The sequence below is a fragment of the Aotus nancymaae genome, unplaced genomic scaffold, assembly GCF_030222135.1.
Source record: "Aotus nancymaae isolate 86718 unplaced genomic scaffold, 86718_ANA_hifiasm-v0.15.2.pri h1tg000002l, whole genome shotgun sequence".
NCBI lineage: Eukaryota > Metazoa > Chordata > Mammalia > Primates > Aotidae > Aotus > Aotus nancymaae.
The window spans coordinates 6,761,947-6,777,056 of record NW_026988413.1 but is presented as its reverse complement, the minus strand read 5'-3'; the positions used below and the strand labels follow the sequence as shown (position 1 = coordinate 6,777,056).

At 35.6% G+C, this 15,110-nt stretch overlaps 1 protein-coding gene and 1 non-coding gene across 16 annotated transcripts in view; both read right to left on the bottom strand.

Annotated features, from left to right (window-relative positions):
• KMT2C (lysine methyltransferase 2C) overlaps positions 1–15,110 on the bottom strand; it is a 303,740-nt gene that overhangs the window by 51,464 nt on the left and 237,166 nt on the right. For 12 of the 15 annotated variants that reach the window (XR_001105806.2, XM_021665228.2, XM_064369600.1 and 9 more), the window contains 8 exons: positions 11,796–11,900; positions 11,431–11,478; positions 10,216–10,344; positions 10,006–10,038; positions 9,786–9,905; positions 3,332–3,464; positions 2,873–3,087; positions 1,176–1,249 (listed from right to left, as the gene is read on the bottom strand). Coding sequence is in view for 14 of the 15 variants with exons in the window: in XM_021665228.2 (XP_021520903.2) it covers positions 1,176–1,249; positions 2,873–3,087; positions 3,332–3,464; positions 9,786–9,905; positions 10,006–10,038; positions 10,216–10,344; positions 11,431–11,478; positions 11,796–11,900 (857 nt within the window). In the remaining variant the exon portion in view is untranslated. The remainder of the gene's footprint in view (positions 1–1,175; positions 1,250–2,872; positions 3,088–3,331; positions 3,465–9,785; positions 9,906–10,005; positions 10,039–10,215; positions 10,345–11,430; positions 11,479–11,795; positions 11,901–15,110) is intronic. The other 3 variants (XM_021665230.2, XM_012442840.2, XM_012442877.2) reach the window with 1 other exon arrangement.
• LOC135274391 (U7 small nuclear RNA) lies at positions 4,840–4,901 on the bottom strand. Its single transcript, XR_010342234.1, has one exon. It is a non-coding gene; the product is annotated as a U7 small nuclear RNA (small nuclear RNA).

Below are 15,110 nucleotides of genomic sequence, written 5' to 3'. Positions count from 1 at the left end.
TGGGGAACAAGCTGGAAAAAATATATATATTTTCCAACAATAATACGGATTTAATATGCTTTAAAATGAAAGCAAGGATTTGGTTCCAGCTGACAATCCTAATTCAGCTCTTTGGGAGAAAATAATTTACCATATGAACTGTGAATCTTATACAATTACCTAATAGTTCATGGCAAAGATCATGTGTCAAACGCTCTTTAAAGATGTTTAAATATTTCTCTTTCAAGATGCACAAAGATTCTCTATGAAACCTAACAAGAAAAGAGGTGATTATGGAAGACACTGAGGCATGCCAATCCAGTCTCCAAATTTAGTACAGCTGTCCCTCTATTTATGGGGTACTGGTTCCAGGACTCAAGTCCCCTATATAAAATGTCATAATATTTGCATATAACCTACCATACCCTCCTGTATACTTTTTCCTTTTTTTGTTTTTGACACAGCAGGGTCTTGCTCGGTCACCTAAGCTGGAATGCAGTAGCACAATTCTGGCTCACTGAAGCCTCAACCTCTTAAGTCTCTCAAGTAGCTGAGACTATAGGCATGTGCTATCATAACCAGCTAATTGTTTGTAGAGATGAGGTCCTGGCTATGCTGCCCAGGCTGGTCCTGAACTCCTGAGCTCAAGCCAGCGGCCCACCTTGGCCTCTCAAAGTGCTGGGATTACAGGTGTGGGCCACAGTGCCTGGCCTTTCCTGTATACTTTGTCATCTTTAGATTACTTGTAATACCTGACACAATATAAATGCTGTGTAAATCACTGTTATACTATATTGTTTGAAAAACTGTGACAAGGAAAAGAGTCTGTACAAGTTCAGTGCAGATGTTTTTCTAAAATATTTCTGATCCGTGGTTGGTTGAATCCACAGATAGAGAACTCATGGATACAGATGGCCACCTGTACCCTCTGCTGAAGAGATAAAACAATTTTAAAGTGAAATGGATTAATCCTGCCCCCTAAAACAGCTGATTTTCAATTTTCAACATTCTGGTTCTGTTCACTTGCTTATAAAAATGTCACATCTCTAATCACTGTAAAAATAAAGTTACTTGTTGTACAGGTACTAACAAGCATTTTCTGAAATGAAATTTTATTTTTTATTAACCTAAGATAATACAAATAAGGTTCAAGTACTGTATTTAAATATTTAAAAGATAAGAGTTTCTTAAAATACCACATATGGTGCTCTTTCCTGTGAGCTTGCTTTTCTCCATAATTTGGCAATTTGCTTCACTCTAGTAGTCCAATCTGCAACAAAAGAACAGAGTGTAATACTTTCTCAGAGTCATGCTAATGATATGCCGTAGTAAAAATTATTGATGAACTGCTGACAGTTAATCTTATTCAGGCCATATTCTCATGAGGTAGTAGACCTATATTAAGTTCTTTGCAAAGAACAAAGATCCTGGCACACTGGAGGGCAAACAAATGTTTTCTAAATGAAGTGTTGCCTTATTCACAACCTAGCTTGTAAAGTTGGGAAGTTTTTAGATTCAAGGGACAAAGCAGCAAAAAGGTAAGCCAAGAATAATAAATTCCCTCAACCACGTGATACCACCAGAACCAAAGTACAAGTTTTGTGAAACATCTGCACCAAACAGAATTCTATCAATTTGATCTAACAGAAGTAAACATAGTCATAAATAAGCATCACACCAGCATTTGCGTACAACAAACACATGGAAAAGTACTGAGTTCAAACCATTTCTACAAAATTCAGTGTCATGATGATATACAAAATTAAGCTTGAGTAAGATCAACAGTTAAAGACAAATATAGAAATTATTTATTCTACATTACAAAAAGAAAGGACACTTCCAAAAAGCCAATGAAAATGAAAACTCAGTTAACAGACCAACAGCTTTAACACAGTATTTCATGAGGTTCTTGAATCACAAAGTAAAATTATTAAAGAAAATTACTTTTTAAAAAGCTATAGCTCTGCTGTAAGGACAATTTGTGCTGACACAAGATGACAACATACCAACATATATTCATAAACAGCAAATGTAGGCACGGAGTTGAAGAATGGGACACTGCCTTCACAGTCTCCCTGCATGAAACCATTGATTTCTGTTGTTAGATAACAAAGCATTTCATTTATTAATACATAATGAATAAAGTACCATGAAGACACCAATCCAAAACGGTACCTAAAAACCAGGGGTCATCCAAATGAAAAGTCACTTCCAGGTACCCCTCTAGTAATTTAAGAGCTTCTGAATTTATAGATAGCTGGGAAACTACTGCAAAACTGAGTCTGAGCAACTTTTTCAATCCTGGTTTGTCTGATACCATAAACTCAAAATAATAAAACTGCATTGCTTGCATATATTCAATAATTGACATTTCATATAATCTAAATGTCTCATTCACTGGTTACTCAGATTCTTCATGAACCGTACTATTATTTTATCATCTGCTTTTTTCAAGAGGCAGTAGTAATAGCTAGACAGTCAGGGAAGGTGGAGGGGTAAGAAGGGGAGACAATAATGAATTCATTTCATATAAACACTAGAATTCACTGATTAAGCCTAACAGTATTTTTGATTAAATGAATAGTTTCAGTCATGAAATTTTTTTTAAGAATTACAAAACACTGATGTCTGCATATTAATAAGCACTGCTAGGAGTTAAAAAAATTGACCATTTCATTAATTGAAACTAACTTTTGGGAAATATGAGAATGGATGCAGGGTCTAGGACAAAGTAAAATGCAAGATGTTTCTAGATATCCAGGGAATCTTCATGTTGTGGGTCATCATAGTAGATGAAAATTAGTTAAGCTACCTCTCTATTGCAGTTAAAAAAAAAAGTTATTGCACATGTGACAATGTTCATAAAACAGAGAGCAATATATTCATGACGTACCAGGAAACTCTTCCTTTAAGTTGGGGAAATTAATGTTGGTGTAGAGAACTGGTGCAACTGTTGCCATTTCACCCAGAGCCTCCTCTTTCTCCCACTTAAGTGTGCTTCTCTGGGCATTGGACATTGTGTCATTTTCTCCTTCCACAGTGGGAGCTGATGATGTCCAAGAGTTGTTAGGATCACTTGCCATTGGATTAAAGGATGAATTTTTGTCCCTGGCAAAAAATAAATATCTTCACTTTATAAACATAAAAAATAACTTTCTAATATATGTTCAAGTACAGCTTTCATTAAAATCTATTACAAAATAGCCAGAAGTAACATATTTATAGCAAAAGCCACAATAAATGCAACATACAATAATATCATACACAATAATTTAAGCAGACTAATTTACATATAAATCAAACAGAAATTAGTGCAATTTAAGTTTCCAAAGGAAACAAGGCTTTTAAGTACCTGGCATCAGGATAAGGGGATTGAGCAATTGCAGAAAAAGTTCCCAGTCCGCTTCCAGGTGGCAAAGAATTATGTGGGAGATGAGGACTAGGTCCAATGAGGCCATTCATGAGTGGAATCCGTGAAAAAACATCTTAAGAGAAAAAAATAATTCAGTTTGCATAATATTCATAAATAACAAGGAGCTGAAGTAGAGTTGACCCTTGAACAACATGGTTTTTAATTGCATGGGTCCACATAAACACAGATTTTTTTCAACGGAATGCAAATAGAAAACACAGTAAAACCCGTGCACAGGACCAACTTTTCTCATACGCTAAGTTCCATAGGGCCAACATTTGACTTGAGTATTCTCAGATTTTGGTTATACATGGAGGTCCTAGAACCCAGTCCCCCAAGTATAGAAGAGATGCTTATGCTTCTAAATAAAAACTTTTAATGCAATTTAAAAGTAGGATTTTTTTCAAGATTATATTGTATAATACTTAAAGAGTGACTTTTGGCTATAAGATTTTGAAATATGATCTCTACAGCTGTGATTATTTCATTATTGTGTACTAGAAATAGCAAGTGTTCTGGAGTCCAAAAGCTTGGGGTTTCAATCTCAATTTTACCTGTTAGAAGTAGAATCTATCTCTATTTCCGTAAACCACAGGTATTCTGTTATTTGTGTTAATTAAGACAGTATATGTACAGCTCTAAGCATAGTGCCTAGCATGCAGTAACTATTCAATACATATTAACTCTTAAAAAAAAAAAACGAAAAACCATAGCAAATGCTAGTAAGTTTTATTATAAACGGATGTTTCTCATATTTTACTCCTGTGCCTCTTATAACACACACAAAAAAATCTACGATTTTTTTTTTTTTTAAGATAGTCTCACTTTGTCACTCAGGCTGGAATGCAGTGGCACGATCTCAGATCTCAGTTCACTGCAACCTTTGCCTCCGAGGTTCAAGCAATTCTCCTGCCTCAGCCTCCTGAATAGGTGGGATCACAGGCACCTGCCACCATGCGCAGCTAATTTTTCTATTTTTAGTAGAGGTGGGGTTTCAACATGTTGGCTAGGCTGACCTCAAACTGCTGCCTCAAATGATCCACCCACCAGAGCCTCCCAAAGTGCTGGGATTACAGGTGTGAGCCACTGGGTCTGGCCCTACCTATGATTCTTAAATTAATACTTTCTCTAAATTAGTTTTGAATAAGCAATATATCATCTATCACTATCAATCAGATGATTATTGCTAAAAATATATACACTCTGGTTTTAACCTAATTTTTATACTTATGGTTCAGCCCCCAAATCATTTAAATTTTCATTCGAGCTTATTCACAAACATCAAATACCTTATCGTTTTCTTTCTAAATAGAAAATCTGTATTCTTTCTAAACAGCAAATCATAAGACTACCTTATGTTTCTTTACAACACTCCTTCAAGCATGTAACTCCAATCCTTACAGTGAAAGACTACTTGTCTTTCTTTTCTTTTCGGGGGGGTGGTGGGGGACAGCTTGCTGGCAAAAATCAGAAAGCCTGCTAGACAAATTCTAAAACAGCTGTAACACTGAAAGTCTACTTGTCTAAACTATTTGGAAATAAGCCAACTGTCCATACTGGAGCAGTTTCCAGAAAAAAGAACAAGAACAACAACAAAACTTTGTGTACCTTCAAAAGGTCCTCCCAATTAAACTTGATGATTTGTGGAAATACACAAGGCCCCTGTTAATTGCTGTAACACTTAGAGCCATACTATTAGAGGAGATCCACATCACCAATTAATTACAGAAATGGCAATTCAGAGTTGGCTAATACTTGGTGTAACTGAAGAATTCCTAACCTGATCACCTGATTTTTTACCTAATGTCATACCATTAGATTAAAAAGAAAAAGGTCTCAAACACAGACATTTTATAATACATAATGATCTTTCACTTAAACCACATCATTTGAATGTTACAACACTAGAGCGTACATAGCTCCAGTGTGTATGTGTAGATACGAGGGCTGATCACTGGCAAGTTTAAAAGATTTTGTTTCAAAGACTTCCAGAAACTCTCTAACTTCCACAAATGGGCTTATCCTACTAAATGCTGCAGCTGGGTCCATGGAATCAGGTTTTCACAATGACAAATGTCTCAGGACACTTACAATTACTTCAAGGATTAAAGGCCAAGATTTCTGCTTTTTTCAAAATAGAATGCTACATGTATTTTCAACTTCAGTGAAAAGCAGCTTCCATTAAGGCAAGGGTTCCCAACTCTGGAGCCACAGACTGGTACCAGTCCATAGCCTGTTAGGAACCAGGCCTCACAGCAGGTGAACAGCAGGCAAATGAGCATTACCACCTGAGCTCCACCTCCTGTCAGACCAGCAGCAGCATTAAGTTCTCATAGGAGCATGAACGCTAATGTGAACTGCGCATGCAAGGGATCCAGGTTGCATGTTCCTTATGAGAATCTAATGCCTGATGATCTGAGGTGGAACAGTTCCATCCCAAACCATTCCCAACCCACCAACCTGGTTTTGTGAAAAAATTGTCTTCCTTGAAACTGGTCCCTGGTGCCGAAAAGGCTGGGGACTGCTGCATTAAGGAATGTGAAATATTAATAAACATCATCAAATGTCTTTCATGTTTTAGGAGAAACAGGAGTTTATTAGCAAGGAGAATGTGATCCATACTGCAGCTATCTATCAGTGTCATCTATTTATAACTACAATATTACTATGTTGCAACTTTTACTAATAACAGTATTAGCTATTATTTGTTAAGTACTTTATAATATGCTAAGCACTGTCTTAAAAGCTGTACAGCGTCATGAAAATCCACTGCAATAGGTTATTATGTTCAGACCCATTTAAGCAAAGAGGACCCAGAGAAATTAAATAATTTGTTCAAGGACAAACAAGTAAAACCAAAGTATTTCTCCTTATTTTATTCAAGAGGTGGTCTTTTTTTTTTCAAGTCTACCATATCTACTCAAACTAGTCGTATTAGTTTATGAAAGTTCAAAAGTTTCTTCACAACTTTTACATAAAGGGATTTCAAGTTACTCTATTTCAATCTTGAAAATTCTGTTCTCTACTTTCTGAACTTTATTATCATCAGATAATAAAGCATATTACATAATAACATATTACACTTATTATGTAATATTAGCTTACATATATAAGCTTATATATATATATGAAGTGTAATGAAGTGTGTGTATATACATATATATATATATATATATATATTATATATATATATAAGCTTGATATAGTAAGCAATGAGTTATGCTTCAGGAACTAATTGTGCCTGGGGTCTGCACAGTTTTGCTTCCTTGGTGCCCATTGGGGGGTGTTACCCACAGCCTCCCCTTTCTCATCAATTCTATTGAAGTTACTCCACTGAAAATTACCAACAATCTTCTCACGGTCCAACGAAACAATGTGTTTCAAGTATTCATCTTACTTAACTGTACAACCTATCTCTAATAATCATTCATTTCCAAGATCCTATACCTCTCACTCAATGTCTCAAATCTCTCACTACTTTTTTCACTTTCACTTAACCTTTAAAAAGAAGATATGAAACATGTAATTACACACCTAATATAAATCAGATGAGTTAGGCATACACTTCATTACATTTAATTAAAAAGCATTCCTCAAGATTCTATACTCAACGGGCAGTATATTCTCTTAATAAATCTCATCCTTCCCACAACTGTAATTAGCACAATTACAAAGATGATTCCTACATTTTCATCCATCTCCTTGACTAACTGCAACTGCCTCTAAGTCAGAAGAATAGTGTGTATGTCCCATTTCTACTGACCTAAAAGTGGTCTAAAACTAAATGCATTATACCTCCACTACCTTCTATCAGCACACACACTAAGTCTTTCTTTGTTCCATGTTTTATGATTACCCTCTGGGCCACTGGTTTATATATAGTCTAATTCACTCTACTTTCTCCCTTTCCTCACACCTTATATCAATTCAGTGGCACAATCCTACTTGTTCTAATGTCACTGTTTCTCATATCTACTCCTTCCTTTCAATCAGCACTTTAGTATCTTTACACAGAACCTACTTTTTAACTTAGTCTCAGCCACAATAACCTCATTAATACAACTCTTACTGTCCCAAATTTATTTCCAATATTGACACCAGAGCTACCTTAACAAAACATCTAAGTGATCAAATCACACCACTGGTGTGAGGTTTGCAATGGCTCTTAGAAGCCTGGAGGGAAAAGGTCAGCTGCCTCTGCCTATTTCTCATAGCCCTTTACGATCAGTACCAATGGCCACTTCCAGTTTTGCTTCCTTAAACAATGCCCAATTCCTCTGTTCTGGAAAATGTTAAAAAGTTACCATTCTTGAATACCTATGTGTCACCCTATATGTAATTTGATCACACATTGTCCTTACATTGGAACTTCTATTATTTCAAACAAGAACAATGAAATCTTAGTGATTCATACAGCTGTACTTGAATTATTATACTATACATTAGTTATATACCTGAAAGTCTACAGTATTAGGATGAAAAACTCCTAAGCATAGGCAGCCTTATTCACCTTGTATTACACATTAACACTTCACAAAAAAAAAAGAAAAAGAAAAAGAAGCCATCCTCTCAAGACCTTTTAAAAATAAGACTGCACAATTAAGTGATTTTCATAATGATTGTAAGATTTTTTTAATAAGGAAATACAAGTTTGATTTTTAAAATACATACTTTCAGTTCAGAAAACATGAAGACAGTTCATTTTTATATGTTTAGAAGAGAAATACTGAATAGTTCTTAATCGTTAAAAAAGCATATGGTAACAATTAAGGCAAGAAGTAGTTATGATGAATATTTTATACAAATGTAAATCACATGTTTGGTCTAGCAAAAATCAAGGTAAATGTATGTTTAGAGGCAAAACTGGTAAAAACTCAAATATTTCCATTATGTGCATTATGGTATTTTTCATGTATATACAAGGTTGTTAGTGAAAGTTACAAATTATTCACACACTTTGGTACTTATACAAGAAAAGGGTAAGATATCTTCATGTTATTCAATTCAGGATATAGTCATGAGGCAGTAACAAGAGGATATAGAGAAATGTTCCTATGCTCAAATCATCAAAAATATATGCTGGCCCAGCACAGTGGTCCATAACTGTAATCCCAACACTCTGGGAGGCTGAGATCCTAGGATCATGTGAACCCAGGAGTTCTAGACTGGCCTGCACAACAAAGTGAGACCCTATCTTTGCCAAAAATCAAAAAATTAACCAGGTGTGGTGATATGTGCCTGTGGTCACAGCTACAAGGAAGGCTAAGGACAGGAGGGATCACTTGAGCCCAGGAGGTCACAGCTACAGTGAGTTGTGTTCACACCACTGCACATCAGCCTGGGTGACAGAGCAAAATCTTGTCTCAAAACAAAAATACATATAGATATAGTTATATACACACCACCATGCAACTTCATAAACTCCTTCCTATAGGAGATACCCATACCTGTACTAATCTTTCTATCGACTCATACAGCCCTTAATTCTAGGCTATCAAACTTCAGCTCTACAGAAAGGGGGTGAAATTGGCAGGCAGCTAGCTGTAAGTAGGCAGAAGAAACATGAACAAAATAGGCAAACGTCCACAAAATTTCTTTCCTTTTTTTTAAAAGACGGGGTTTCACCATGTTGGTCAGGCTGGTCTTGAACTCCCAACCTCGGGTTATCCGCCCACCTTGGCCTCCAAAGTGCTTGGATTACAGGCGTGAGCCACCACCACCATGCCCAGCCGTTTTTTTTTTCTTTTTTTTCCCCTCACAAAATTTCATAGTGTCTACAGGGATAGAAAGGTCACTGATTTCCTATGAAACTATGTACTGAACACATACTCTGTGGCAGGGCATATAAGCAAGACACATGTGACCTTTGCCTTTAAAGAGCTCACAATGTAAAGGGAAGACCTTAATTACCCAAACAGGCATATTTGTGCCATGTGCTACAAATGCAAACATGAACACGAGGATGGGGTGGTGACCAGCTAACCTCTGAGAGATGACAGTGAAACCAAGACCAGATTAACGCATACAGGCAGCCAGGTAAGCAGGGACAGTTCTACACACAGAGAAGTGCCTATGTGGAAAATGACTGGAGTGGAATGAGCAGGGAATGGGACTTGCAGGCGGGGGAAGAGGGCAGGCACTGTTATATCCTCCCCACTGCCAATGGATGAATAAAATAATTCTGATCATAAGGATGATTACAGAATGACAGAGAATTTCAGGGAGACATGTGACTGAAGTTATTATTTTGCTATCATCACAAAAGGGTTTTTTCCCCTATCAGTTTATATATGTCGCTACTAAAGAACAGGACAAAACTTCTTTGCATATGTATATGTACCCACATATATACACACGTGTAGCTATAATATAGAACCATAAACTCATAACATACCCTGATTGTGTATTGACAACAGCTGTGTTGGTGGGGGAGGCTGTGGTAATGGAGCTGGCTGAGTGTTCGCCGGACTAAGTACAGCTGTAAATAAGTCTTCAACATCCTTTCCACCAAGCTCTATGAGAGAAAACAATAGTAGTATCAAGATTAAAAGACTATTAGGGTCATGGTATGGGGAATGCCATTTTCATAAAATAGAAAATCAAAATGCACTTACCTGGAATTTTATATAATTTTCCAAGAATTGCTCCTAGAATAAATTAAAAACATAGAAACATTAACAGCAATGAATTCAATATATTGATACAAAATAGCATTTAATTGACACAGAAATAATTGGAAGTTAAATTAAAACCATGCAAAAATCTTTAAAAATCATATTTACTCAGGTTTTTTAGAAAGCCTAGATGTAGGGCAAATATTTTACCATCTGTGACCATTTTGTCTAGTTCGGGACTGAGGATCCCATCTAGCTGTTCTTCACTTAATGGTCGTGAACTCTGATTGACATTTGGCTGAGGCAAAGAGGAAGGATCATCGGTGACAGGACCAATATCTAAAAGAGTAAAGAAAATAAATTTACAGGTACATTCAAAATATTCACACAAAAATGTATAGCACTGGCCAGGCGTGGTGGCTCATGCCTGTAATCCAAGCACTTTGGAGGCCAAGGCAGGCAGATCACCTGAGGTTGGGAGTTCAAGACCAGCCTGACCAACATGGTGAAACCCTGTCTTAAAGAAAAAGAAAAATGTATATCACTATTAACCTTTATTTAATATACAACAATGTGATTAAATAGACAAAAAAGTCTAATTCTGAATCAGAATTCTCATATCAATTTGGAGAGTCGCTCAGTAAAAACTAGGCACAATATATTTGTAAACTTAAGTGCCACAGAGTTCTATTTTAAGAAAAGTAAAAACATTTCCTGAAGAACAAAAGAATATGTCTGATTTTAATTTGCCAAGTGCTGCAAAAAAATTTTTTTTTCATTAAGAAAAGAGTTTATGAGAAATCGATACAAATAATTGCCTTAATTTGGAAAATAGTGGTATCCAATGTACAGTTCAATTATTATGCACAGTATGTAAAAAGGAATAAGTTTCATATAATGAAAAGCCCTAAAATTCTCAGTGTTTAATATTATCCTTTGTAAATAACTTCAATTATAGGCAATATTTTTAAAATATTCTGTAGGCACATTCTGATTATGTACATTACGTTTATAAAATCATAACATGCTGTAGTTCACATCTGTATTTTAAGCAACAGTCACATGTAAAAGTAGTTTATCATCTACTTTTTTCATGCTTTCTCAATATTATTACTATTAAAAAGTAAACATTTAGTCTGCTCTTATTTGATCATATATTAGGAACTAGCTCTATAACATTTAGATATTACATATTAACAAAAATAAAATTATTCATTAAAGAAAAACTACTGAGAAAATCACCCAAAGTACAGAACAGCTATACTATGCTTTAGCCACACACAAAAAGGGAAAAGCAAAGTATGGATTAGTGACAAATTAGCACTACTGATAAATAGCATGCACCTACAGGTTGTTTCAGCTGAAATTACTAAAAAAAAAGAAGACTACTTCTAGTCAGCCATCATCCATTGCTCAGTTTCTTACCAAATGGAAAAGGTGAGCTCTCAACCTGGAAAGTGCATAAATCAAGACCTATAAGACCCAAACCAAATAAAATGGATGATTACCACGGGAGCGGGAAGTGAGGGAAAATGCAAACAAAAGAAGAAACAAGATACAGCGAGACTTTAAGGCAACATGCCTTAAATTTGATGCAATTAGAAAGACAACAGAAATTAACTAATTTGCTATATCCCCTCCTAAAGCAGGAAAATGCTGAGTTTTTTGACAAAGACAAAAACAAAAACAAACTTACTGGGAAACAGACAAAAAACTAAACTTGTTCCACACACATACACCTCTCACTCATATCAGAAACCAGAAAAAGGGTAAACAGTATTCATATATACCTGAATGATCAACTGATTTTGCTAGATCATCTGAAATTATTCCAAGAATGTCATCATCTGTGTTTAAAACTTCAGAAATATCAGCTAATGGGTCATCAGCAGGACCTAAATATAGTTAAAATACATTTTTTAAAATTTCAGTATTTTCCCAGATATGAAGCCATTTGCTAAAAACCTAGAGTACAGCATATACTGAGACAAGTGCTAGAATAGAAACCTGAGACTCTTAATTTTACAGTAAGACTTTTTCATAGCAAAGGAAATAACATTTAGAATTACAAAAATTTATTAAAAATTCAGACTATTTGTCTTGTGATTAATGTATATTGAGACAAAATGTAAAGACCTGTAGGCAACAAAAGTGAAAGAGAATAAATGCTATAAGAAACAAAGCAAAAAAAAAAAAAAAAAAAAATCACTAAGAAAGTGACATGTCTAAAAGTGACATCAAGAAATTAAAACAGTAGGAAAAGTTAAAATATGAAAAACAGACCCATCACTCTTTAGAAATTCCTTGTGAAGCACAGGCCAGATACCATCTAGTTACTTACTTCCAGCTTTGCTGTTCACACTGATTACTCATTCACTCATTTATTTTAAAAAGTATTTCAGTACCCACAGAACTGTCCATGGATCATGTATCAGGCATTGACCAGTCAGCAGTGACTGAAACAAAGGGCATGCCCTCAGAGGGCTTACTTTCTCGGAGGGAGTTAAGACAGTAAATAAACGAAATCACTGTAAGTGCTATTTAAAGAAAAACCAAGGAAAAATGATTAAAAATAAGCTGCAGGGATGTTGTATTAGACAGGGTCATCTGTGAAGACCTTTAAGAGATGACTGTGCATAAAACTAAATAAGGGAGTAAGTTATATGCACAAAGATGGAGATAACTCTCCAAACTAAGGCAAAACAGACATAAAGCCCCTGGGGCAAGCCAGGTTTGCCAAGAGAGGCCAGAGTGGTGAGAGTAAGAAAAACTGTGGAAGGGATAAAAGAGGCAGCTAGGGCAAGATTATGTAAGGTTTTAGAGATCATGGTGAAGAGTGGGTTTTATTCTGAAGTATAATGAGAAGTTGTTGGAAGGCTGAAAGATAGGAGATGACTAATATTTTAAAGGCAACACACTGGCTGCTATGTGTAGAACAGATGTGGGGTGGGAACTGGGGAAGTGCTGGCAAGATCAGAAAAGGGCACTGGTGCAGTCTGAGAGGTGAGGTGATGATAGCACTATGGTGGTGGGGAAAGGTGAGACAAGTGGCTGGCTTTGGGACATATTTTGAAGGCAGAGACAAACGTGGATGAATAAAAGGGAATGAAAGGTCAAGGAGGAATCTAAGGGTCTGGGACTTAACCAAGAAACCATTGGAACTCTTGTTTAGGTTAGCTTTAATAATTATATTAGTCACTCAGTAAAGAGAAAACTGACATTTTTAATCCATCTCAAGTGTATTTTTACTTAAAAGGGGGAAGAGGGCATAAATGTAATACTGCAGATCAAATATGTCTGTGAAACAGTCTTGGTCCCATTATACAGTTTTCAAAATATAATTCATATGTAACAAATCATATTAAGTTTTGTGTGTCCAAATATCCAGAAACTTTTTAGAGAAAATTATTTCAATAATGTACTTTTCTAGACAACACTGCAGTTGAAAGAAAAAAATTCTGGATAATTTTTTTTAGGGATCACATAGCAGTTTTTTGTTTTAGGGATCATACAGCAGCTTTTTGTTTTACAAACTATAACTAATTTTTTAAATACTGTTTTAAAAGTTTGCCCCTACCTAAAGGATTTTATATCTGAATAAATCATTTAAATTGATATAATAGGCTATAATGAATGACATGTTAAAAAAAGGCTTAATCATTAATTTTCCATTATAAAGTGAAAAGAGTGGTTCAACTGCAAAGAACAATTAATCTAGGTTTTGAAATGGGTATATTTTTCTAGTCGTCCAAGTTTTGACTGTATTGTAAAACTGTTTTCTCTTCAGTAGTTTTGTGGAAAAAATAATCAAAGAAAAATTAAAATAACTTTTATCAATATCTTTCCTATCATACGTCCTCTGTCCAATTTCAATCCTTCCCCTTTTAAACTCAAGTGCAAAGAGCTTCTATTTAAGTCTTCCAGTAGCTAGTTATGATATTTATAAGATATACTTTATTTCGGCAGGGCGCAGTGACTCACACCTGTAATCCCAGCACTTTGGGAGGCCAAGGCGGACGGATCATGAGGGCAGGAGTTCAAGATCAGCCTGGCTAATATGATGAAACCCCATGGCTACTAAAAATACAAGAATTAGCAGAGTGTGGGAGTATGCATCTGTAATCACAGCTACTCAGGAGGCTGAGGCTGGAGAATCGCTTCAACCCAGGGGGCAGAGTTTGCAGTGAGCCAAGATTTTGTCCCTGCACTCCAGCCTGGTCAACAGAGCAAGACTCTGTCTCAGAAGAAAAAAAAAAAAGACATACTTTACCACAAAATAACCTTTGAAGGACCCACAGGTCTTTCATTATACATTATTTTAACAACATATTGACAAGGACAAGAGCAAATCAATACAAAAAACAATTAAAGCAGAAGTTAAAAAATATCTAAGATTGAACAAACAAGAAGCATGACCTTACTACCAACAGTGAGGCAGATTGGACATGCGTATGTGTACGAGAAGGGTAAGACTGCTTCTAATTATTTCAAAAAGTCAAAATCAAAAATAAATGTCAATATTTCAATCCAGGATAATGCCAAGTTAATGAAGCAAGAATTACTTAACATTAAAAGTCATTTTTTTAGTGGAAGATTGCCTTAAAATTGTTTTTCAAAATGAGTTTATAAAATTAACTGAGTAACAAATACAATCAATGACCAAAAGGAAGTGTATCAAAAGGACAGTAATTTACAATTGACAGTACCATAAAAATCCTAGAAGTGGGAGAAACATTGATCACAACACTTATATACCCAACGAGTTAAATTCCTACAGCCTTGCTGACATTGCTATTACTCTATAAATATATCAAGTTTGCATGCCTTTCTCTGACTGTTAATAGTTCCTATACGCACTGCATTTAGGATAATGGTTCTCAACCAGGGGTGATTTTGTCCATCAAAAGGTATTTGGAAGTATCTGGAGATATTTTTTATCAACATAGGCCAAAGACGCCGTTAAACATCCTTCAATATACCAGAAAGTCTCCCTCCCACAACAAGGAATTATTGGCTCAAACTGTCAGTAGTAAGAAACCATGACCTAAGGCAATATAGTAACACACTATGCCAGCAAGTTCCTAACTACCCCTACATCCATTTTG